At 43.9% G+C, this 23796-nt stretch overlaps 1 protein-coding gene across 7 annotated transcripts in view; it reads left to right on the forward strand.

Annotated features, from left to right (window-relative positions):
• The window catches only part of SAMD12 (sterile alpha motif domain containing 12), a 346079-nt gene that overhangs the window by 224813 nt on the left and 97470 nt on the right, over positions 1-23796 (forward strand). For 2 of the 7 annotated variants that reach the window (XM_059671849.1, XM_059671853.1), the window contains exon 5: positions 14246-14469. The exons of 3 other annotated variants lie outside the window; for them this stretch is intronic. In XM_059671849.1, the coding sequence (XP_059527832.1) occupies positions 14246-14454 (209 nt within the window). In that variant the 3' untranslated portion in view covers positions 14455-14469. Of the gene's footprint in view, positions 1-14245; positions 14470-14789; positions 14889-23796 lie in introns of those variants that run through there. 2 more of the 7 variants (XM_059671851.1, XM_059671852.1) reach the window with 2 other exon arrangements.

Here is a 23796-nt window from a genome sequence, read left to right on the forward strand (position 1 = left end):
GAACATCAACAATGTGTTAAAGACCTGCCCGGCTTCCTCTGCACAGGAATGTAGATTTCCACATTCGTTTTTGGCCTGAAGGATGCTGTCTTAGCTTGCTCTGTTTCCTTACAGTCATTTAAGGCAGATTGGAGGCTGGAAAGAAGGAAAGAATTTCTATGTACTGACTGACTACTATGAGCCGGGTGCCCTACATACCTTCTTCATCTTTACAACATCCCTGCCAAGAAGGTGTTCTTATTCCCATTTTACAGATGGGATAACTGAGACTTAAAGAGTTTAAGTAACTTGACCAAGTTGCACAGCGAACCCACCACTGGTCCGAAGCTTTTGCCCTTTACATCAAATACCCTTCAGTAAATCCAATCTGTGGCAGCTCTGGCCTAGTTTGGCCTGATCTGTCTGCTTTTCCCCCCTTCCACAAAGACCCACTCCCACTCCACACAGTGGGTCTGTGGTAGAGATGACAACTTCACAGCAAACATGCAACTCCATTGTCATAATACATGACAAGTGAGCCACGTGGTGTAAGCTGTAAGGAGGGTCATATGTGTGCAGACCACGATTTTGCTCATGCTGACCCCAGCCCTGTCCTTCTTGCTCATTGTCCCAGTTTTAGGATTTGCTAGAGGAAACCACACCAAGACCTCCATCATGTAGATAATCAGATGGGCCTGGGAGTGGCTGGCAGACTGTTTGGCAGCCTCACCCTTCTCAGGTGGCACATTACCACTTCTGTATCGCTCCTGCCCCAAAACGATTTGCTCTCCTCCAAAACTACGTTTCATGATTTCCTTTCACCTGACTTTCCCTCCAAAACTGTAATGCAACCAAACAAAAAGGAAGAGACCATGGAGATCCTCTTCCAGGGCCACAAAGTTGGTCTGGACCCATGTGTTCACACTGATGTGTTGGAAATAGCTGGGTAGATGAGAACTATGAGGCCAGGCCAGGGCTTGGTGGACACAAGGTGCTCTGGGTGAGCAGAGTTCACCGTGGACACAGGATGTGGGCAGTTGTGCTTGTCATTGTTGGACCCAGGCCAACCCTCCTCATCTTACAGAAAAGGAAACTGAGGCCCTGGGAGGGGAAATGACTTCCCTGAGCTCAATTAGCTAACTACTGTAAAATTAGGGTTAGAAACCCTGTCTTCTACTCTTAGTGTATTTTCTTCCCCTAGTCAGGGAAATGGAGTCTACTGTATACATTCTTCTCTTGGATCCATCAACTCCTGGGCCCAGTTTTGCTGACTCTCCGAACCTGTCCCTGTAATAGAGAACAAGCAGTATGGTTCAGGGCCACCTACCTCAGATGCATCTAGAGTATTGATTCAAAACACTGAGTCTTGGGACATTCCCTAGGTCAGAGTCAGAAAGTGATCCGGTCACGAGAGTTTAAGAAGTTCTAATGTGGAGTTTGGCCTGTTTCTACTTCTTATTTAGTTTCTGGGCTTCTCTTTGTTTTTCTTTCCTTTGGGGCCTTCAGTCAGTACCTCCATCATTGTCTTATATTTCCAGTTCTTAGTCAAATTCAATAAGAAATGAAAATTACTGTACTTTCCATCAAGCTGTGATTTGACCAGGATAGAAATGGGAGAAGGAAATTCTTGGAATAGGAGATATGCAGTTTCTCATGTGGGTAGAGATAGAATTATATAGAAAGATCCCTTATTTGCTTACTGGTATGTTTTCAATTTAAAAAAAAATCTGTCAAACATGGTGAACAGCTCATAAGATCTTCATTTTCAGTTGTAGGCAGATATTTCCAAATACATGTCAGTGTTTTCTGAAAACTCCTTTATAAACTCCTGGTTTAGTGATTGGAGCAAAGGTGAGCATGGGCCGTGTTTGCAAGTATGTGGTGTGCCAGCATTGCAGAAAATTTGAATGAGTTGCCGGTATTTAAGAATCAGGATGTTTCACATTTTTAAATATAAATTTTCATCTTTTATTTAAATAATTTTAAAATATTTCATCCTGGGCTACAGTCTCACAATACAACAACATGGAATGCAGTACCCTCTCTATCTGGGCCAGATCATGGCACATTCAAGATGTTTGTAAATAAGACAGTAGTCCTCCTAGGGAGAGGTGGGGTCCGGGCACCCTCCCCTGGAATCTGGAAAGGCCTCATCACTTCTCTGACCAGTAAAATACGGCAGAGGTAGTGCTGTGTCAGTTTCTGGCCTAGGTCTTCAAACACCAGCAGGAGCCACTTCCTGTCCCCTGGGACCCTTGCTCAGGGGAATGAGCCACCATATAACATGTGTAACTGCCCTGTGACAAGCCCAACCCCATGAAAAGGCCGTAGAAAAAGAGGCACCACGTGGAGAAAGACAGAAGATGAAGGAGCACCAGGTACCAGATGTGTGACAAGGAAACCATCTTGGCAATAGATCTCGGTCCCTAGGAGGGGACAACACGTGCATCAGGGATGAACCCCCATGTGAGCCCCCATGAATTCCTAACCGACAAAAGCATAAGTACAATAGAAATCATTGCTTTGACCCTCAGATGTGGAGTCAGTAACTGAAACAAGGTCACAAGTGTCCAGTGTATGGTAACCCCCATTCTACCCACTGGCTTTTCACATAAATTATTTTATATCCGGGCTCCTGTAGGAATTTGGGGTCACAATTCTTATTTAAACCATGGTCTGGGGAACCTTGAATTATGTGAAATTTGGAAATTAAAGTGTTAAATATAAAGAAATGTATATCTAAGACAAAATTAAGATGTGAGGGTTGGAGGGATTCGGAGAGCAATGGAAGTTTCTACTTGAAGTATTTTACCTCCCATGGATGACCTTGCTCAAGGTAACATGTGTACAAGTTCTAGGATTGGTCAGCCCTTCCTGAGAGTTGGCTTCCTTATCTATAAAAGCGGGTCCCATTCATCTTCAGCCTTGGATGAGTCTATGAGCAAGATCTCTCTGCTTTTGTATGATTGATTTCTAGTGTGTATTGTGTATCTCGTAACATATTAGAAAGTATATTTATTCCATGGCAGTCCAGCCTGGGGGGCAAAAGAAAATGTCTAAGCCTTTGTGAAGTCTGTGCCTTTCTCATCTCGTACCTCCAGCGCTCAGTAAATATTAGTTGAATAAATGAATGAACAAATGAATGCGTGTTATTCACCGAGGCTACGAAGACAAATGAGACATGGTCCCTGCCCCTTGAGGAGCTCACAGTCTATCGAACACAGGCAGCAAATTAAACACTGGTTCTGCCTCCTGGGTAGCACATTCTTTCATTCAGAAACTCCATTTTATCCGTGTCGAGCTGCTGTTCACATCCCAGCCCAGATGAAACGACAAGCTCAGGAAATATGCCTGGGAGGAGCCCAGAATGGGGCCGGGGACTGCAAGCCACCCATCCTGACGAGGCAGCCTTCTCCCATTGAGGTTCCGTTTTGAGCAGGAGGAAGGGAGGAACGGCCCATCAGAGCTGTGGGAGCCGAGGCTGGCTCACTCAGAAGCGCCCTGAGGGACCCATCAGAAAAGCAGAAACAGAATCACCGACACGCCATTCCATCAGGCTGGGTGCGCACCGGCTGCAGAGACGAGATGGCAGCGAGGTCGCTTCATCATCATGGCCCTCTGAGCTGTAGCCTGAGCTGGAACAGGCAGGGTCGACGCCAGAATTCGGTTTTGTTTTTTAAAAGAGATGGGAAGAAGGCCCTGATTTTAATCAGCCTGTCACGTATGGGCTTCAAGAATGGTCTTTTTTCCTTCCCAACTTATGTTTGGAAAAATGTCAGTTTGGGCATTTTCCCCTTACCTTTCTTTGTAAGTGAGGACTTTGTGAAGCCGGCCAGGGGAAGCTGACCTTTGTTTAATATGAAAGATAAGGGGCTTTATGTTCTTTATTCTCCCAGTGAGATGACTATCAGTGTCAATATATGGATACGATCAACATCGTACAGAGTGTTGATGAAAATGCTTTTGGGTTTGGGAAGATTTCTTTTTGTTTATGTTAAATAGCAAACTGTGGAGATGTCAGGAAATTGTTGGGGAGCCGTGCCTGGGTTCTCTTGTCAATTTCCCAGCCAAGAGACTGTGTTCCAGGCTGGAAAGCTGAGCCCTGCAGGTGGCAATGACTTTCTGTCTGCAAAGCAGAACCTGGTAAAATAGTTAAGCCAGTAGTTAATTTGCTGTGTTTGTTCAATAGACTCTGAGCTCCTTCGAGTAGAAATCCTACAAGAGAAGATAAAAGCTGTAACAGCAGCAACCAAACTTCTCTCTGCCTCAAAGTTTAAAGCTTTTGTCAGTGTCTTAACATTTTGGGGAGGAAATGTCATCTTCAACGCGGGTCATTTTCCTTTTTAAAAGGTAGCTTTTCATGATTTCAACATTGGAATCCAAAGTCAGCATAAACTCACTGTCTTAGTAATTTAGTAAAATGATAAAAATAAGTTAAAGATATTATCCTATATAATAAAAGCCTAATATGCTAAGTATCAGGTTGTCTGTTCAACCAATTAAAACATAATATGCTAATGATATGCTAAGGCCGCTCAACTGCTCGCTATGACATGCACTGACCACCAGAGGGCAAACAGTCAACCGGTCAACAAATTGCTGTGACGTGCACTGACCACCAGGGAGCAGACGCTCTGACTGGTAGGTTAGCTTGTTGCTGGGGTCCAGCCGATTGGGACTGAGTGAGACTGGCCAGACACACCCTGGAGCCCTCCCGTAGTCCCTCCCCAGCCCCAATTGTGCACAGGTGGGGTCCCTCGGCCTGGCCCGTGCCCTCGCGCCATCTGGGACCCCTAGGGGGATGTCGGTTAGCTGGTTTTGGCCCGATCCCGGGCCTCTAGTTAAAGATAAAAAGCAACTATGAAACCATCAATAGTAAGTGCTAACTAGCTTGCTCGTAGTATGGCACAGACTTGTACTTCATCCGATTCTGGCTGAAGGCACCCGCTTTCCAACGGGGCAGAGCTGTGGCTCTTCGTGCAAACATCACCTGCTTGCTAATTTTTGTTTCTGTCCTTGTCAGTTTCGCCACCTTTCTTTGATCTGGAGTTTCTGGTGTGTCGCCCTTAGCTGCTGTTTACTGTGTGATCTGGTGCTCATGGTGATTTCAGTCTATCATGGCCCAAGACTCCTGTCTTCAGGCAGGTCTTATGTTATTAAAGGAATAGCCTAACCTGCTGGAGGGAACTGGAAGGTGGAATGAAATGAAAGAAAGCATGTCAAGAGAGTGTGCTGGGCCTCCCTGCTTCTAATGCAATGGTTCTCAACCTTGGCTGCACATTAGAATCACCGGGGAATCTTGTTAAAATCCTGATTTCTGGGCCTCATCCTCCAAAGAAATTCTGTTTCTTTGTTACTAATGATGAGGCCCAGAAATCAAGATTTTAACAAGATTCCCAGGTGATTCTAATGTGCAGCCAAGGTTGAGAACCATTATTCTAATGGGTCTGAATTCACCCAAGACCTTGGAACTCAGGGCATGAAAGACACACTGGTGTGTAAAAGCAGGACCAGCACGTGGGATGGATCACTGATCCAATGCCAGCCATTATGAGAGTCCAGCTCTATCGCATAGTCTTGTCCCTCAACCTAGAGAACTGAATATTTCTAATGAGGCCTACATGGATAAAATCCCTGAAGCACAAGGGTCTTTCTTCCTGAATTCATTAAGACTATTCTATGATCATAAAAATTGTAGATCCATAAAGGAACTTTGAAAGACTGTATTATCCTCACATAACACCATGCATAACCCATCCATAAAAGATAATGTGCCTGCTTTTAGGCCTCCATGAAAATGATAATGACCAGCTTGTTTTTGGTAACCTATCCCGATACTTCATTACCTCCCCCAGAAGTAGAATCCTGGTTGGCTGCAGAGTCAGAGAAAGCTGAGTTCCAGTGTCTGAGCTCCCTGACTAATGCTTCATGCTCAACATCTAGTTTTGAAGAAATATATCAATGGAGATGTACAAATAAATAAATTCTAATCTGTTGACATAATACTAATAGCTGCCCGGTACTTACTGTGTTTATATTTCTAACTATGGGGAAAGTAATTAGAGAGTGTTTTGCAGAAGAGTTGGCATTTGAGCAACATCTTGAAGGATGATTATTGGTTTGCAGAGTGGGCATGAAGGTATGGGACATACATGTGCGCATGAGAAGCGTGGTGCTGGGCTATTTGGACACTGAGTACAGCGTGATGGGCATAGAGGTTACAGAGTAGGAAAGGTTGAGAGGGCCAGTGATCAGAGAGGAGGCAGAGGAGTACATAAACCCCAATTCTTAGAGTATCTCTTGAGCTCTAAATGTCTGTGATACTTTATTTACTATAAGTCAAGTCTTCCTGCAGTTAATACTCTCTTGACCTGTCCTGAAAATAAGACATTCCTTTTTGGGTCTTCATTTGTAAAACAAAACAAAACAAAAAACAATCATTGTTTGTTCATACCCCAAGAGATGGGCATGTGAGGTGATTTTCAAGGTGGGAATACTCGCCAGCTGCAGGAGCCATTTGTGAATATCCTTCCTTTCAATAGTGACACGCTCAGAATCATGCTACAGGAAGCCGAGTGAGTGTGGTGTCCCCTTCTTTCCAGAGAGTGGTGGGACTTCGTGTAGGAGGTAGATGTGAGGAAAGAGGAGATAGTGAGGCTCTTCAATGAGGCCCCAGCCCTAGAGCACACCATTTGCCAGAGAGCCCCTGCTAACATCATGTTGTGTGAAAAAGCTCATGTGTGTGTGTAGGGACTGGGGGAGCTCTGTGGAGCCCAGAAGCTGGAGAACAAGCCTCTGATTAAGGCTGCCTCTTAGATCCTAGGATCTCCCCCACCAAAACAAGAGATGCAAGTGAGAGAAGAAGGGGCTGGGAGCTGAAGGGCATCAGCTGACAGGAGCCCTCCACGCATTAACTGTCTGTTGAGTTCCTTCTGTGTTCCAGGCACTGTGCTAACGCTGCAAGGCAAATTCATCCATTCCCTGCCAGCGAGCATCCTGGGTCTTCCTCATGAGACAGTCATTTCCTCTGCAAGACAGATTACTGAGCAGTCACAGTACAACAGGAAGGGCTAGGGAGAGGGCATTGTGGTGCTTGTAAAGGGTCCCTAACTCCCCCTAATATGGTAAAGCATTCTGGGCATGGCAGCAAGATTTAAGAAATGACTTACTCGGTGTGGCTGGAATCTGAGGTTGTAGTGGGGCAAGTATGAGGGCTGAGACTGAGTGCAGACAAAAGGGTGGTGCTGAAATGTCATCAGTCAACCCTCACAGCCCAGAGCGGACCCGGGTTCGTTTGGCTGTGAGCCAAGGTCCCCCCACCTTCTGCACACACACATACAGAGCCATCGTTCAAGGGCACTTTCTACCACTGCAATGGTTCTGTTAAGAAAGCCAGGGAAGAGCACAGTTGTAAAAAGTAAGTAGTGTTGTGACTAAATAAATGAACACCACCTGTGCATCTCTTTGGGGAAATGAGTCAAATTCGTGAAACAAATTATGTAATCACAGCAAATGCCAATCTCAGCCACTGTGGCTTTGCTGGTCATTTCTAGTTTCCATGAGTGGCTTCCTCACCAGTGTTCATTCAGAAGAATAAAGAGAACTTTTAGGTCTATGTTTTATTTTCAATCATATATGTAATATGGAATCATTGCCAGAAAATAATAGTCATGCCCAAATAAGTTAAAGTTACTCCAAGCTCACTATGCTGAAATAACTGCCAACATTTTGGTGCATATAGTTGCAGACTCATAAGTATATATCATTTACAAAAGCTGATTGCTTTATTTCTTCTGTTCTCTTAGTTTACATTTGACTTTTCAATATTTTTTGTTTCTTGTGTTCCTTCCCCACCCCCCTTTTTTTTTTTAAGGGGAAGGCCTATTTTTACTTTGATTTTTTCTTTGATTCCTTTCCTCTGCCCCATGCCACCCCAAGAATTTGCAAAGTATGCTTGTTTTAGGTTCCTCCGATAGGAACTATCTAATGATGTTGCTATCTAATGATTAAATAATATTGATATATGTTTAAAACCAATTATCTAGAGCAGTGTTTCTCAAATTATTAATATCAAGAATAAAATAGCCTGGCCAGCGTGGCTCAGTGGTTGAGTGTCAACCTATGAACCAGGAAGCCACAGTTTGATTCCCAGTTAGGGCACATGCCCAGATTGCAGGCTCGATCCCCAGTGTGGGGCTTGTAGGAGGCAACCAATCGATGATTCTTATCACTGATGTTTCTATCTCTCCCTTTCCCTTCCTCTCTGAAATTAATAAAAATATACTTTTTTAAAAAGAATAAATCAGCATCTATTGACTCAGCCCTGTGCACAAATGAAAAAGGACCCCTCTTCCTTTATCCAGCACGCCCCCCCCACACACACACACACACCACCACCACCCCCTCCCAGGTTTATGGGATTCTACTTTGGGATTTTTGTTCCAGTCTGTAATAGGTAAATTGTTGATTCTTATATCCTTGAACCTCTTGTTTCAAAAATGGTACCATTTTCATTTTTCTTAGAAACAATGCTGTTGAACAATGTTTGTATTCCCCAATCTCCAGATTGTTGGTTAATCTCCATTACCGTAGAGGATGTAAGCGGCGTCTCATTGCCTTCACTGGTTACTGGCAGCATGGGCAGATAATAGTATTTGGAGATTATAACATAACCATTCTCCCTGACAATGAGGACATGTTCCAGTGACATCTTTTTCTTTTCTATGTGATCTATTTCTATTTCCTGGATTTGGGGAGATTCATTTTTAGACATAATATTCAGTAGATCGAAATGTGTGCCAGTTTTCACAAAGTCCACAGTGAAACCTTTTAAACTCGAGGTGTTTCTTTTTATTTCAAGATTTTCTTCACTATATATTTTGAAATTGGTTCCGTTGCCTTGGCTCCGACTGCTTCCTCACTTACTCCCATTGTGCCTATGATGCATCGACTCCTCGTTTCTAGCCCATCGTTTTCTCTTTAATCATTTTCAGTTGCCTTTTTTTTTTCTCCCTCTGAATGCTCAGTGATTGTCTCAAGTTCACACTCACCTTAATAGTTTCTAAACCAGATTGATTTTCAAAATCACTTCAGGGCATTTTCGGAAATACAAATTTCTTAGCTTTCACCCAAGACCCACTGAATCAAAAACTCCCATATCTGACCTTAGCCATGTCTATGTTAAGTATACCCTCTCATGGCTGGTTTTGGAACCACTGTCCTATTTCACTGGTCTAATTCCATTTAATTTAGGGGTGATTTTCCTCTTTACTGCTTTTCATGCCGTTTTAAATTCTGCATTGGTATTATTTGCTGGCTTGTATTCTTCTTATAAAATCCCTTTTTATCTCTGTCTGTTGCCTCATTACCTCTCTTTTAGCAAGTTTGTGTTTTGAGTAATTACCCTGAGAATACAAAGTAGTTATTCCCTTAAACTTTTGTCTTTCTCATGAGGCAAATCCTTTTCCAAAGTATACTATGCTTTTAAATCTTTGGCATGTTACATTTCCTTCCTGTCTTTCTAATATGTTTATAGTTTGTGCTGAGAGCTCCTCTTCTTCCATGCTGGGGGCCTCGCTGACAGCCCATTCTTCAGGGGTGCCTTTGGTGACTCCTCTGTAGGCCAGGGAATTCTTTTTATTTTTATTTACTTTTTAAATTGTTATTGAACTTATTGAGGTGACACTGATTAATAAAGTTATATAGGTTTCAGGTGTATAATTCTATAATACATCATCTGTATATTGTATTGTGTGTCCATGACCACTTATCTCCCCTATACTTTCCTTCACTTCCCCCCACCTTCCTTTCCCTATGGGAATCACCAAACTGTTGTCTGAATCTATGAGGGTTTTTTTTTTTTCCTCTGCTCATTCCCTTCATCTTTGTCACCCAGCCTCCCCAACCCTCCTCCCCGCTGACAGCTGTCAGTCTGTTCTCTGTGTCTTTATTTACAATAGCTAAGATTTGGTAGCAGCCTAAGTGCCCATCAGTAGATGAGTGGATACAAACGGTATGGTACATTTACACAATGAAATGCTACTCAGCCGTAAAAAAAAAGAAGGAAATCTTACGGACACTCATAATTTGTGGGCTGCCTGACATGCATTTGCATAGTAAGTTGGCCATTCAGCAGCCTGAGGAGTATGGAGAGGAGCCATTTTCATGAGTAGAGCCAGCAGTAGAACTTTACCTTAAGCAGCACTTTCTACATATCTGGGAACTCTTGGCATCAAGATCCATCTCTCCATATCTTGGATACATACGCTTCACCCCATCCACTATCCTGTGTATCTAGCGTGACTTCCTCTAGTCTCTCACATGAAATGTCTATCGGTGTGCGTGGAGTAGAACTTATCTGTCTAGTTCCAGAATGTTGGTGCTATTTTTTTCAGGAATTGCCACACATTTGTGACAGTGGGTTAGAGAAAAGTCCCCACCTCACAGGAGTTCATTTGCATTTCGTCCCCACACTGCATAGTCCACATTGCTCCATATTAGCGAGTCCCTCTACCTCCTTTTAACTGCACTCACCTTCAGATCTCAACCCTCCGTAGTAAGAACCTCTCCCCTGGATGTAGGAGTAAGTCCACACAAAAAGCAAGTAATAGCCCCAAACTGGAAATAAGCCCGTTGTCCATTTGCAGTTATGGTGCATAAGTTGTGCTGTATGTGGGCGATGGCACGCAAACCTAATAGCCACATGCGTCAGAATGGACACACATCAAAAACAAAGTTGATCAAGAGTTAAACAGAAGACGCCAAACAATTGTGCTTCATTCTCAAGAGGCGAGGTTGCATGTTTTCCCTCAAGGTGAGGCCCTTGGATGCAGGTTCCCAGTGCTGGTAAAAGGGTTTTGCTATGCGACCTGGTTCCGCACTGAGGAGGGGCTGTTCCCTGTTCCTGCTGCTCTTTGGATTTCTAAGAAGAGGAAGGTGGGAAGCTTGCTTTCACGTGAGAGTTTTTCCCGGAAACACAGAGAAGAGCTGGAGCTGGACACAGGTGATATTACTATTAGTTCATCTGTGAACAGTGCGGAGCATCGTGTTCAAGCCCCACTGTGAGCACATTGTGTTCATAGGGAGGGTTAGTGCTGCAGGCTTACAGATGAGGGCAGCGAGCCTCGGTGAGAGAGAGTGGCTTGTTTCTCTTGTTGTACGGCACAGAAGCTGAATTCAAATACAGTCCTAAGTCTGCCCACTGCATCACAAGCCTAATGCTTCAAGTCTATAGTCAACTCAAGTTGAAAGATACTTTCATTCATTCAACAAATATTTATTGAGTAGCTGTTATGTGCTGGACCAGGTGTTTAGGACACAGAATGAACAAGACAAGTCAGACCTTTTCATTGCTGTCATGACATTTAAAATATAGAGTGGAACACAGGCATTAAAGAAAGCTTTGCACAGCCCTAGCTGGTTTGGCTCAGTGGATAGAGTGTCGACCTGCAGACTGAAGGGTCCTGAGTTCGATTCCAGTCAAGAGCACATGCCTGGGTTGCAGGCTCGATCCCCAGTAGCGGGCGTGCAGGAGGCAGCCGATCAATGATTCTCTCTCATCATTGATGTTTCTATCTCTCTCTCCCTCTCCCTACCCCTTCTTCTCTGAGATCAATAAAAATATATTTTAAAAAAGAAAGCTTTGCACAAATAACTGTTAAGTGACAGTTGTGAAGAAGTTGCTGTATGAATGTATACATAAGGGGGAATCTAGTGTATACGGTAAGACAAAGAACTTCTTAAGGAAGTGGCCAATAATGTGAACCCAATGGATAAACAAGTTAATCAAGCAAAGAAGCAGGGAGGAGAGCAATGCAATAGAGATAGAACCTGTGGGAAGAGTCCAGCGGCTGGAAGAACTAAACTAAAGAATTTAGCTTAAAGGCACAGAGAGGAAGGTAGACAGTGGCCAGAGATGAGGAGCAACATCCTTTGCAGAGTTGTGTCTGCCGTGATAACCAGGATTTGGGTTTTATTCTAAAACAGGGGTGGGAAACCTTTTTTTCTGCCAAGGGCCATTTGGATATTTATAACATCATTCGCGGGCCATACAAAACTATCAACTTAAAAATTAGCCCCCTATATTTGGTCAAACATAACTCACCCCTAATGCTTTGGCAGGGCCAGACCAAATGATTTCTCAGGCCTTATATGGCCCGCGGGTCGTACGTTCCCCATCCCTGTTCTAAAAGTAGGGACACGTCTCTACAGGTTTAAGGAGGGGAGGCATGGTTAGACCCATTACTTTGTCTACTAAAAAAGAGGGTGAGAAGAGCAAACGTGATCATTCCTGAGCCAAAGTATAATGGGGAATAATTAATATACACTAATTACCTGTTACGTTATTATAAATAGTGTCTATAAGACTCTTTAAATAGATGAAAATATGCCACTCTCAGTCATAGATCTGGCAAACCTTCAAATACATTCACAACATTTCAAGTTGAAGCTTCATTTTGAAAAGATGTCAGAATCTTGATGTAACCCCCATCGATCTTGCCGCACTCCACCCTCGCCTGTCAGACTTGCCTGCCCTCCTGCCAACCAAAGGTTGGGGCCACAGGCCCCGAAGGCTGCTTAGGCTCTTCAAGTGGCCAAAGAAATGTACCACATGGAAAATAAACGGGCCTTTATTTTAAGTCAACTGTTATTTTTATAGATTCTAATTCAATGACTGTAAAGGGCCCATTCATTCTGTCCTGTTAATAACAGGGAACTCATTTCAATATAACTTCACTGGATTGCCTACCAGGCTGCCCCACTTAGAATGACATTTATCCATTGTTCTTCTGCAAACTGGGGAATAACTGATTGCTCTGCAGAATAATGCCACTTGGAGTGATGAATGGTCCACTACACACTGTTTATTGAGTACCTGTGGCATGCCGGTGCTATGTGTCATGCTTTGGAAATGGATGGCAAAGATGAACAAGCCCAGTTTTCTACCCTGAAGAGGCCTCCAGTCTTAGGGGAGGAGGACAGAGGGTAACAATGACCTGTGCTAGAAAAAGTGCTGCCCAGTTGGCTGACACACTGGATTTCCAGGAGCAAGAGAGAAACCAGGCGCACTTTCAGTTACTTGGATCTCTGGCCGTGGGAATTATTTTCTAGGAAGTTGTTTTAAAACATATCTGTATCTCGAAGGCCCATGCTCCTGAAAAATTAATCACAGCAGAGTCCCAGGCAGTCCGTTCAAGTATCCCTGTAAAGTTCCTTCACTGAGTCAGTCTCTTGAAGCCGATCTTCTCTGAACCTGCAGGGCGCCTGGGATCACTCCTGTGCATGCTGGCAGGCCACCGCCTGGTTCCTCTATGGAAGGGACCCAAACGGCTACTGTCTGGTTGTTTTCATTTGGATTTGCTTTACTGTGTGATGTGAAGCTGGCGATGCTGAGCCAATTATTCCTCAGCTTTCTATTTTACTGCTAAATAGAGCCATGCAGAAGGCTTCTCCCCACCCCAAGCAGAATGGAACCTTTAACCACAATAACCCCTTTTACGTGACACGAGGCACTTTTTTATCCTTTAGGACTTTGTTGTCATTAAGTAGCTGACTAGCCAGGGAAATGTAGCAGGCTCTACAGAACTACATGACGTTTGATAGTCAGGAAAAAACACCCGGACGCCATAAAGTAGCATCTCCTTCGTGAGGGGGAGTGGAGGCGGTGATCTCCACTAAATACCAATTCTAACATAGATTTACAAATGGGTATACTCCTCACAAACAGACATTTCTAAGTAGGCTGAAATGGTTCTTTTCCCCTCTACTTGGTACCTGTCATCCTCCTAGACATTTGAAGGAACACAGATTATACGCTCAGATCATCAGAACAGTAGACTCTGACCTAAAGTATACTTTGAGTATGAAAACACATGTTCTTCCCCAGCCACCCCTTAGCCCAGGACCCTAAGTTTTTGGCCCCATTTAGGAGGTGACATTTCACTGCTTACCCCTCAGTTTATGGTAATTTTATGCCAATCCAGGTCCAGGGGTAATTCCTCCCAACTCTTTATGAGAAAAACTCAACTGTCATTTGCATTTTAGATCCCTGCAGTGGATTGGCAGGCATTAAGAGTTAATCCATTCTTTAGCTGTTTTTTTGAGATATATATATATATATATTTTCACACACACATATACACACACATTTTCATTCTCCAATTTGACACAGTGGAGCAGGTTGCTGTTACTGAGAAATTGAAGCACCAGGTGTGATTAAATAAGATCACACATTTCATTCTCCCTTTAATTTCCCATCACTTTTCAGCAGCTGAAACCATGTGCGATCCTCCCCATCCTCACCCCAGGGGGCCAGCCCGCCCTGTGAATTCTTGGTGTGCCCAGCAGAGCGGGAGCAGGCTGTTTCCACAGTACCCCACCCTGCTGGGCCGTTGTGAGTCCAATCTGTTTTTGCCTCCAAATTATTCAGGATTGTTAGGTCTGGTTTATGAATCCATTCATCTCCCTAAAGAGTGAGATGTCTGGTACTCTTACATCATTGATGCCCAAGTTCAACCACAAGGAGTTTCCAAACATAGAGAAGAAGGGAGTCCCAGATAAAGAAACACTTAGATGTTGTCTTCATCGCCTTCCTCTCGGCCCCTCCTCTTGTTTCTTCTGCAGCTGCGTCATCTCTTTCCCCACGTACCCCGCTCCTCTGCTTCTGGGACTGGGAGTTGGAAATGGCATTGACACCGTTCCTCTGAAAGCCTGTCCTAAGAAGCTACATTCTTGATGTCATTAAAAAATGAAATTGAGACAAGGGGCCTTTGTCAGATGAAGGTTCAGTGTGTCTGTCCCCTGCTGTTTAGCAGCAGGCAGTTCAGGAGCAACAGGAATAAAGCGGTGTCTCTGCATTGAGAAGCAGGTGGTCACGTGAATACCCAGCGTGCCAATAAGCACCATCACAGGTGAGTCCCTGGAGAGGGGGAGGAGAGGCTGTCCCTTCCCAGCTGTGTGTGCTCTTCCTTTGCAACCAGAGTCCAATGACTGTGACCAGTAATGGGCCAACTGTGCAGCAGGGTGTAGGTTAATTCATTCCACACGTACCGATGGAATGCCTGTGTGCCAGGGGCTGTCCTCGGCAGCGCGGAACCAACACCGTCACTGCTCTGCTGACCCTTGTCCACTCTTCAGGGTCTGACCTCTGCTTACTTCTCAGTTCACCCCCAGGGTGCGCTGTGAACAGCCAGTCAGGTAGAGTGACTAGCAGTCCCATGAGTATCATGCTTCTCCTTGAGTCTGTTCGTTCTGGCCCATGTGCATGGGGAGCCTGGACTCTTTCTACCCCTTCGTCTGCCTAACTTCCAGCCAGACGTCAGGTCTGATTTCCTCCAGGCACTTCCTCTGGTCTCACCCTGCCTCTGGGCTCACCTGAGACATGCCTTCTCATCTCTCATTCCCACTTTCACTTTTCAAGGTTAAAGATTGTGTCTTATTCATTAAAGTCCACATTCTGCCTAACACATAGTGGGCACTCAAAAAAATATTTGTTGAATTAACCATTGAATTCATTTATATCCTTGTGTAAGATTCATAGGCAATCATTTTCCCTCCATGTAATTTTTACAAGACCCACACGATAGTTCTTAAATAGAAAGTAGAGAGATTGTGACATTTGCAATCTTGCTCACCCTAATTGTAGTGAGAATTAACACCCCCATGTCTTTCTTAGGGAAGTCACCTCCTCTCTCTGGTATGTTTTTTAATAAGCATGGAACCCCTTGGCAAAACTAAATTGGAACTGTTAGAAATATTAGGTGGTTCTTTATTGGAACCAGTTCTGGAGAATTACCATGCCTATGCTTTCCTTACTGAGTACAAATTAAAATTTATTTTAAAATAAGTAGCAGATTTATAAGTATAAAACATAGACATGCATACAGCTAAAAGTTTGAAGGCACTGGGTGGGAAGATTAAGGGTTTCTCTTTTTCCAAAATGTTCTTTAATATTTTATAATTTATTTTTTATGGAAAAGTATCAGAAAGAAAAACAAGAATCCTATTGAAAGAAGCTCATATTGAGAGGTTTTTGTTTTACTTGTATGAGCTCAAGTGTAGCAATCAAAAATGTTCTCTGAGCAAACAAATATCTTGGCAATGCTGTTGCGTTGTGTGGAATATTTTTTTAATCTCAGGCTTTTTTGTCAACAAGATGTTTATTCTTTCATTCAACACAGAAATATTAAATATCTACTATGTGTCAGGCAGTCTAACATGCACTCATTTTCTCCATATTAATAATAATGTTGATTCACAATGTATGCATGCATCAAATCACCATGTTATACACCTTAAACATACACGATGTTGTATGTCAACTATCTATTATATAAAGCCTATGGTCGTCATACCATCACGCCGTAACGACCAGTCAGCAAGAGGCTGCGTGCGTGGGGTGGGTGGGGACATGACCGGAGGCACGGGTGGGTTTCTGCATTCTGCCAGGGCGGCAGTTGGGTTTCTGGGTCCCGCCTCCCGCAGCGGCGGCAGTGGTGGTAGCCATGGGACTCTTTCTGGGTCCCGCCAAGCCGCAGGACTCTGGGTCCTGGGTCTTGTGCAATTTCGTGTGCTGGGCTCCTAGCACCTTAATAAAGCTAGAAAAAAAGTAAAAATACAAATTTTTATAGCACTCGCCTCCCAAAGCTCTTTCCTCTGAATTAGAACTATTATCTCTCACAATTCTATAAAGTAGGATATATGAGTTAGTCCAAGAAACTCTAGCTGCTGTAACAAATATGTTCCTAAAAATTGGTGGCTTAGGTTCTGTCTTATGTAACATTCCTAGGTAGTGGTTACACAAAGCCACACGTGTGATAAAATCCGATAGAAATACATACACATCCTTATAAAACAGATGGATTGTGCCAAAATCAGTTTCCTAGTTTTAATATTGTACTATCGTTACACAAGATGTTAGCGTTGGGGGATGCTGGGTGAAATGCACACGGGGATCTCCCCGAACATTTTTCTGTAACTTCTTCTGAATCTATAATTATTGATATTGATATTATTGATATATATATATATATATATATATATATATATATATATATCCTAACTAATAAAAGAGAAAAATGGTAATTGGCGTACGACGATACCCTTTTCATTGGCTAATCAGGGCTATATGCAAATTAACTGCCAACTAAGATTGGCAGTTAACTGCCAACTAAGAATAGCAGTTAACTGCCAACAAGATGGCGGTTAATTTGCATATGTAGGCACAATGCAGGGAGGCGAAAGGGAAAGCAGGAAGAAGCCCCCTGCCACTGACAGTGCTCGGAAACCCAGGGGGGAGCTAAGAGCTGGGGGGGCAGGGCAAAGGCGGCCCTGGGGCCGCCTTTGCCCTGCCCCGCAGCCATGATCGGAGAATCAGGCGCCTTTTCCGCCCTGACCAGTGATAGCAGGAATTAGGGGTGGAGCCAGCGATGGGAGCTGGGCACGGTCGAAGCTGGCAGTCCCAGGAGCTACGGGTCCCTTGCCTGGGCCTAAAGCGAAGCCCACGATCGCGGGGCCGCTGCAGCTGTGGGTCCCCGCTGCCCGGGCCGGACACCTAGGCCAGAGGCGTTAGGCCTGGGCAGGGGCGGAGCCTGCAACCACAGGGAGCTGGGGGTCCCCTGCCCAGGCCTGACACCTCTGCCGGAGGCCTCAGGCCTAGTCAAGGGGCCGATCTGGTGTTTGGTGATCGGAGGGTGATGAAGGTCAACTCCTCTGGCTGAGGCATCAGGCCTGGGTGGGGGGTGGAGCCGGGGATTGGGGGGATATGATGGTCCCCTTGCCCAGGCCTGAAGCCTGGGTCAGAGGCGTCAGGCTTGGGCGGGGGGTGGAGCAAGCGATCAGAGGGAGATGGGGGTCCCCTGCCCAGGCATGATTCCTGAGCCAGCGGCCTCAGGCCTGGGCGGGGACAGAGCCAGTGATCAGGGGGAGATGGGAGTCCCCTGTCCAAGCCTGACACCTCTGGCGGAGGCGTCAGGCCTAGGCAAGGGGCCGATCAGGCGATCGGAGGGTGATGGGGGTCTACGCCTCTGGCCGAGACATCAGGCCTGGGCTGGGGGCAGAACCAGTGATGGGGGGAAATGAGGGTCCCCTGCGATTGGAGGCCGATCCTGCGATTGGAGGGTGATGGGGGTCAACGCCTGAGGGCTCCCAGTATGTGAGAGGGGGCAGGCTGGGCTGAGGGACACTCCCCCCCCCCCAACACACACACCCAGTGCACGAATTTCATGCACCGGGCCCCTAGTATATATATATATATATATATATATATATATATATATATATATATATATATATATATATATATATATATATATATTGCGTTAAACAATAGAAATTTTTTCTTTAACAGTTCTAGAGGCCAGAAATGTCAAATTAGTTCCCCTGGGCTGAAATCAAAGAACTACACTCCTTCCAGAGGCTTTAGGGGAAAATCTGCTCCTTGTCTCTTCCAGCTTCTGGTGTCAGCCAGCATTCCTTGGCTTGTGGTTGCATCAATCCAATATCTGCCTGCATGTTTCCCATTGCCTTCTTCTCTTCTGTCTGTGTCAAATTCCCCTCTGCTTCCCTCCATTGAGTACACTTGTGATACATATAGAGTCCTCTTAGATAATTCAGGATCTTATGATCTTATCATATGAGCCTATCTTAAGATCTTTAACTTAATCTCACCTGCAGAATCTCTTTTTAAAAAAGGAAGAAAGCTGATAAATTTTATATCATCATGTTCCCATTGGCAATAGAGTTCCACTATCCTACTTTAAAAAATGTATTTAGATTTTATTGTATTCTATTGAATTTATGAATTTAAAAGTGTAATAGATACAGAGGCAAAAATGGTACAGGTGTCAAACCATCATCTGTTCCTGCCACTTAGTTTTAACTTAATAGGACGTGTCAGAGGTAGGATATAGACATTTAAAGATGTTTGGAATTATATTTTCTTCTACATTTATTTCAGCAAGATTAAAGACAAAACTTAACTTATTAGGAACCTTCATCTTTACAGTCTTTCAAGAAAAGATTCAGAATTATTCATTCACATGGGATTCCTTCTTTTCTCTCTTCTTCACACTCTCTTTCTCCCTCCCTCCCTTTATGTATATATCAGATAGCAGTCAAAAAACAATAAGCTACATTGGAACCTAGATAATTACTAGTTATCAGGAGTGGAAGTCTTTATAAACTTGAGCATTTGTTGTTCCCATCAAATCATATAAACCAGGAGTGACTATTTCAAACTTAGGGGGAAGTGCAATGAATGAGGTCACAGGAGGTGTTTTGCTCAAAGTATGTAAGCTGACCTCTGTGCTTCACCCCTGTCCCAGCCACCACCTCTGCCTGGAGAAACCATATTGCTCTTTGAAATCACTTCTTCTATATCCTGTCTACCATCCCAAATGGTCCCAATATAACATGCTTTCCATAGAAAAAGAGAACAAATTATCCACTAATTTCTATGTACTTCTTGATAAACATTGGCACTTTCCGGTTGCCAGTAGAGTCACTGAGGGAGGTGCCTGCAGGAAAGGAGGAGAAAAGATTGGCAGCTCTCACATTTACATCTTGGATGAATTTCATAACCATCACCTCAGCTGTTGTTTTGTGCTTGGCCAAGTGGAGAAATGTAAGTGAAGAAAAGCCAGAGTACCTTCTCTCAATTTATAAATGAGCAAATTACCAGCCGATTATCTAATTTCGCTCCCTGCTGCTCTCACACCTGTGTGCCATCAGTGTTTTGAACTAATATGTCAATGCAGGGGCATGAAGACCTTTCTGAGCTACATGGATTTCTAGCTTGGGTGTGTGAATGCTTATGGTAGAAAATATCTTCCTTAAACCCCACAGCAGGCATGTGACAGGGAGAGAATCTCTTAACTACCTTCATCGATGGTTTTGTACCAGTGGCTCTGGATAAAGGGAAAATTGCAATTTTGAGATCTGTATGACATAACCTACTCTTAGTGGTTGCAAATTCAAAATTTTTCTTTCTATGATTGCCTCCCATCAATTTGGTTCAGTTATCTTAAGAAAGAATAGGATTTCTTAGTGGGAATATGGGAATACTGTTTTTTATTTAATACCAAACTAAGGTAACTAAGTTTCCCTGTGCTTATTCTGTGTGCCATCTGTGAGTTGAGTCTAGAAATAACAGGTTTGAAGTTAGCCCAGCCTTTGAACCTAGTTCTGATTTTTATTAGATGTGTCACCTTGGACATGTCATTTAACTTTTCTGAACTTCAATTTCCCCCAATTATGAACTTTAGGTAAAATTGTTACCATAAAGGTTCTTGTAGTAGATACAATATTTTTTAAAAATAGAGCATGTTCTGCATGGATATTTATTTTAAAATAGTTTCATAGAAGCTGAAAATAAGAAGTGAAGCTCTCAGACAACACCTTGCATATAATAAGTGCTCAGCCATTGTCATCATTATTGTCATTATTTCTTCCTCCTCCTCCTCCTTTTACCTCTTCTTCTCCTACATCATCATCATCATCATCATTATGATAATCATCTCCAGGGGAAGGGAGTTAGGCTGGCTAGAGGAGTGGGAAGAGGAAAACTTTGGAGCCAAACCAACTGTATCAGTCAGATCCCTGGCAGGAAACAGATATAACACTCAAAACGGCTGATTTGGAGGAGAATTTAGTAAAGAAACAACTGTATTTATAACATCATGGTCAAACTGTAGGGAAACAAAAGGATTAGCATACTGCCCCCTCCTAGTTAGAAAAAAGACAGGAAGGAAAACAATTATCAGTCCTAGGTTTGAAGGGGCAAGAAGAGTGAATCATTACAAGAACTTGGAAGGAGACAGTCATGTGTTAAGAGTCACTGACAAGGGCTGTGACCTTGCGTCAAGGGATGTAACCTAGACAGTCTGCACCGAGGGAGGCTGGGGGAATAAATACCCTGGCCTCACTCTCCTCCCAACACCCAGTCTTTTTTAAAAAATATAGTTTTATTGATTTCAGAGAGGAAGGGAGAGGGAGGGAGAGAATGAAACATCAATGACGAGAGAGAATTATTGATCGGCTACCTCCTGCATGCCACCTACTGGAGATCAAGCCCGAAACCCGGACATTTGCCCTGACCAGGAATCAAACCGTGACCTCCTGGTTCATAGGTCAGCACTCAACCACTGTGCCACACCAGCCAGGCACCAACCCCCAGTCTTCCCAGCACTTCCCATAAGAACCCTGCCCAACAGGAAGCTAGAGGGCAAGTTGTTCTGAGTCAGTCCATAAACATCAGTGTCTAGGAGTACAGAGCATGATGGGAAGGGTACAGAGCAAAACTAAAGAAATTAACAGTTAACTGCCACATGTCCAAAACCGAAACCATCCCCACAAGCCACAATATTTTGAATTTAATTTAAAAAATCAATTTGCAATGAATATTATAAAAATAAATATATTACCATTCGGGTTTTCTTGAATATTTTTAGTTGAAAATTCTCACAAAAAATGATTTTAAAGTTGGTCAGGGCTGCCACTTAAGGAAAACATTTTTTTTTTTATAGATGCGTGTGGCATGTGGGGAAGGTCTGCCCCTTTCATCTTCAGATGCTTGTGGCATACAATGGGTTAACAGAATATATTCAGCACACACAACCCAGCTTTGAAGCCACTTTGTAACTTTAAACAAGTTGTTTAATTTAATTTTTCTGGGCCTCGGGTTGCTTGCTGTAAAACAAGGGTAATAATAATGGTTATCAGGTAACTGTAAGCCTAAACCAAGATGATATCTGTGAAATGCCTAGCAGAGTAGCAATTCATGTTCTCTAGCCTCTACCCCAGCTGGTGACAGCCCGCTCCACTGGTGGCCGCTGTACAGCCATGAGTTCCCTAGGAGCGGGGTCTCTCCTGGTGTGGCCCATAGACCATGTGCTTTAGAGGCACCTGGGGTCCCTTTAAATAGGCAGGTCACAGCCCCCCACCCCAGTCCAGCTACATCATGAGCAGAAGGGTGGGATTCTTCCCCCAAGAGATTTTCACGCGCAATAAAGTTTGGGAACCACCATCCTGGAAGTCCGTATTTCTAATTGATGCCCACTTGGGTAAAATACAGGTGAGATTTATCTGTGCGTGGCAGCCATTAGGTTCAGTTACAGCCCATCAGCTCTGTGAAGAGGGGGCTGTTGGACCAGGACACTGATGGTCTGTCGTGTGGTGTTAGGCCACGCTGATTCTCCGTTTTGCTGGCTTTATTAACATCTAAGGAACAATGTTCCCAGGCTTTTAATTAAAAATTCTCTAACATCCAGACTCTGATCATTTTCTAGGTTGGATATGGGCTTGGTGAGTAGCTGGAATTTACACCCCTTCCAGAGAAAACTTAATAAGCAAAGCAGAAGCTGTTAAAGGGATTAAAGCTTTTTGAAAGTGTTGTAGATGAGAATAGGTCAATTTTGAGTATAAACAGAAGGAGGTCGAAACTTAGAATAAGATCAGAGGATAGGGGTCCTTGCTTTAATTTAGTAAGGAAAGGTCTGAGAAAATTCATTGGCGGTCTGGGACTGACTTTGGGGTCATGATTTGGGTCTTAAAGTTGTTAGGATAGGTTGGCTGCAATAAACAGAGACTTGAAATAGCAGAGCTTAGACCAAAGGGAATTAAATTCTCTTTGCTTTTCATGTAAAATCGAAAAGGTAGGAAAAGCAGGGCTAGGGTGGTGGCCCACGTCTTCATGCTCCAGAATGGAACCCAGTCAGTTGTCACATCCGTGCTCCGAACCACAGGGAGAAGAAGAGAAGACGGTGCAGAGTGTGGAGCAGTGAACTTTCAGAGAAGGTTCAGAACCTGCCACACAGCTCACTTGATCACATCACTTTGGCCAGAACTGATTCTCATGGCCACGTCAAACTGCCAAGGAGGCTTGGAAATTGAATGACAGCAAAATATCCTATAAAGTGGGTATTATGTTGAGAGCAGCTAGAAGTCACTGCCGTAGGTTCAGCATCCTGAGAAACTGGTAGAATGGTTATCAGCCAGGAACCCACAAACCATCCCAGGTATATTTAGAAGAAGGAACTTCGTAGATGGAATTGGCAGCACAAGTGAAAGAAGAGTTCAAAGTGCAAAAGTGAGGCAACTCGGAGTATAGCAAGAGGAGGAATTCTAGCTTCCCTGGAGCAAGAGGAACAGGAGGAAGCAGAGCTTAGTGGTCAGGGTTGCCTGGCGGAACGTGGAACCCCCGTGGGCTCTCCTGGGGAAGATGCAGCCACTGTCCAAGATGCCACAGGAATCAGAATGATAGAGGAAGAAAGATACTGGCCTTTCCCTTTTTCTGCCCCTCATCTGCCTCTAGTGCAGCAGTTCTCAACCTGTGGGTCGCGACCCCTTTGGGGCTCGAATGACCCTTTCACAGGGGTCGCCTAAGACCATCGGAAAACACATATTGAATAAATAATTACACATTGTTTTGTGATTAATCACTATGCTTTAATTATGTTCAATTTGTAACAATGAAAATACATCCTGCATATCAGATATTTACATTATGATTCATTACAGTAGCAAAATTACAGTTATGAAGTAGCAACAGAAGTAATTTTATGGTTGGGGGTCACCACAACATGAGGAACTGTATTAAAGGGTCGCGGCATTAGGAAGGGTGAGAACCACTGCTCTAGTGCCTCACATTGGCTGGAACTACCTGGAAGCCAGAGGGCAAGGGATTCTGGGAAATGTAGTTCTGTGTAAACAGAGCAGCCAAATAGAATAAAGCATGGATCTGAAATCAAACAAGGGAACTGGAGTAGCTACCAAACCCAAATTCTAGACCAGGATAAATTACTAATGATTGAAACATTGCTA

Source organism: Myotis daubentonii, chromosome 17 (assembly GCF_963259705.1).
Source record: "Myotis daubentonii chromosome 17, mMyoDau2.1, whole genome shotgun sequence".
NCBI lineage: Eukaryota > Metazoa > Chordata > Mammalia > Chiroptera > Vespertilionidae > Myotis > Myotis daubentonii.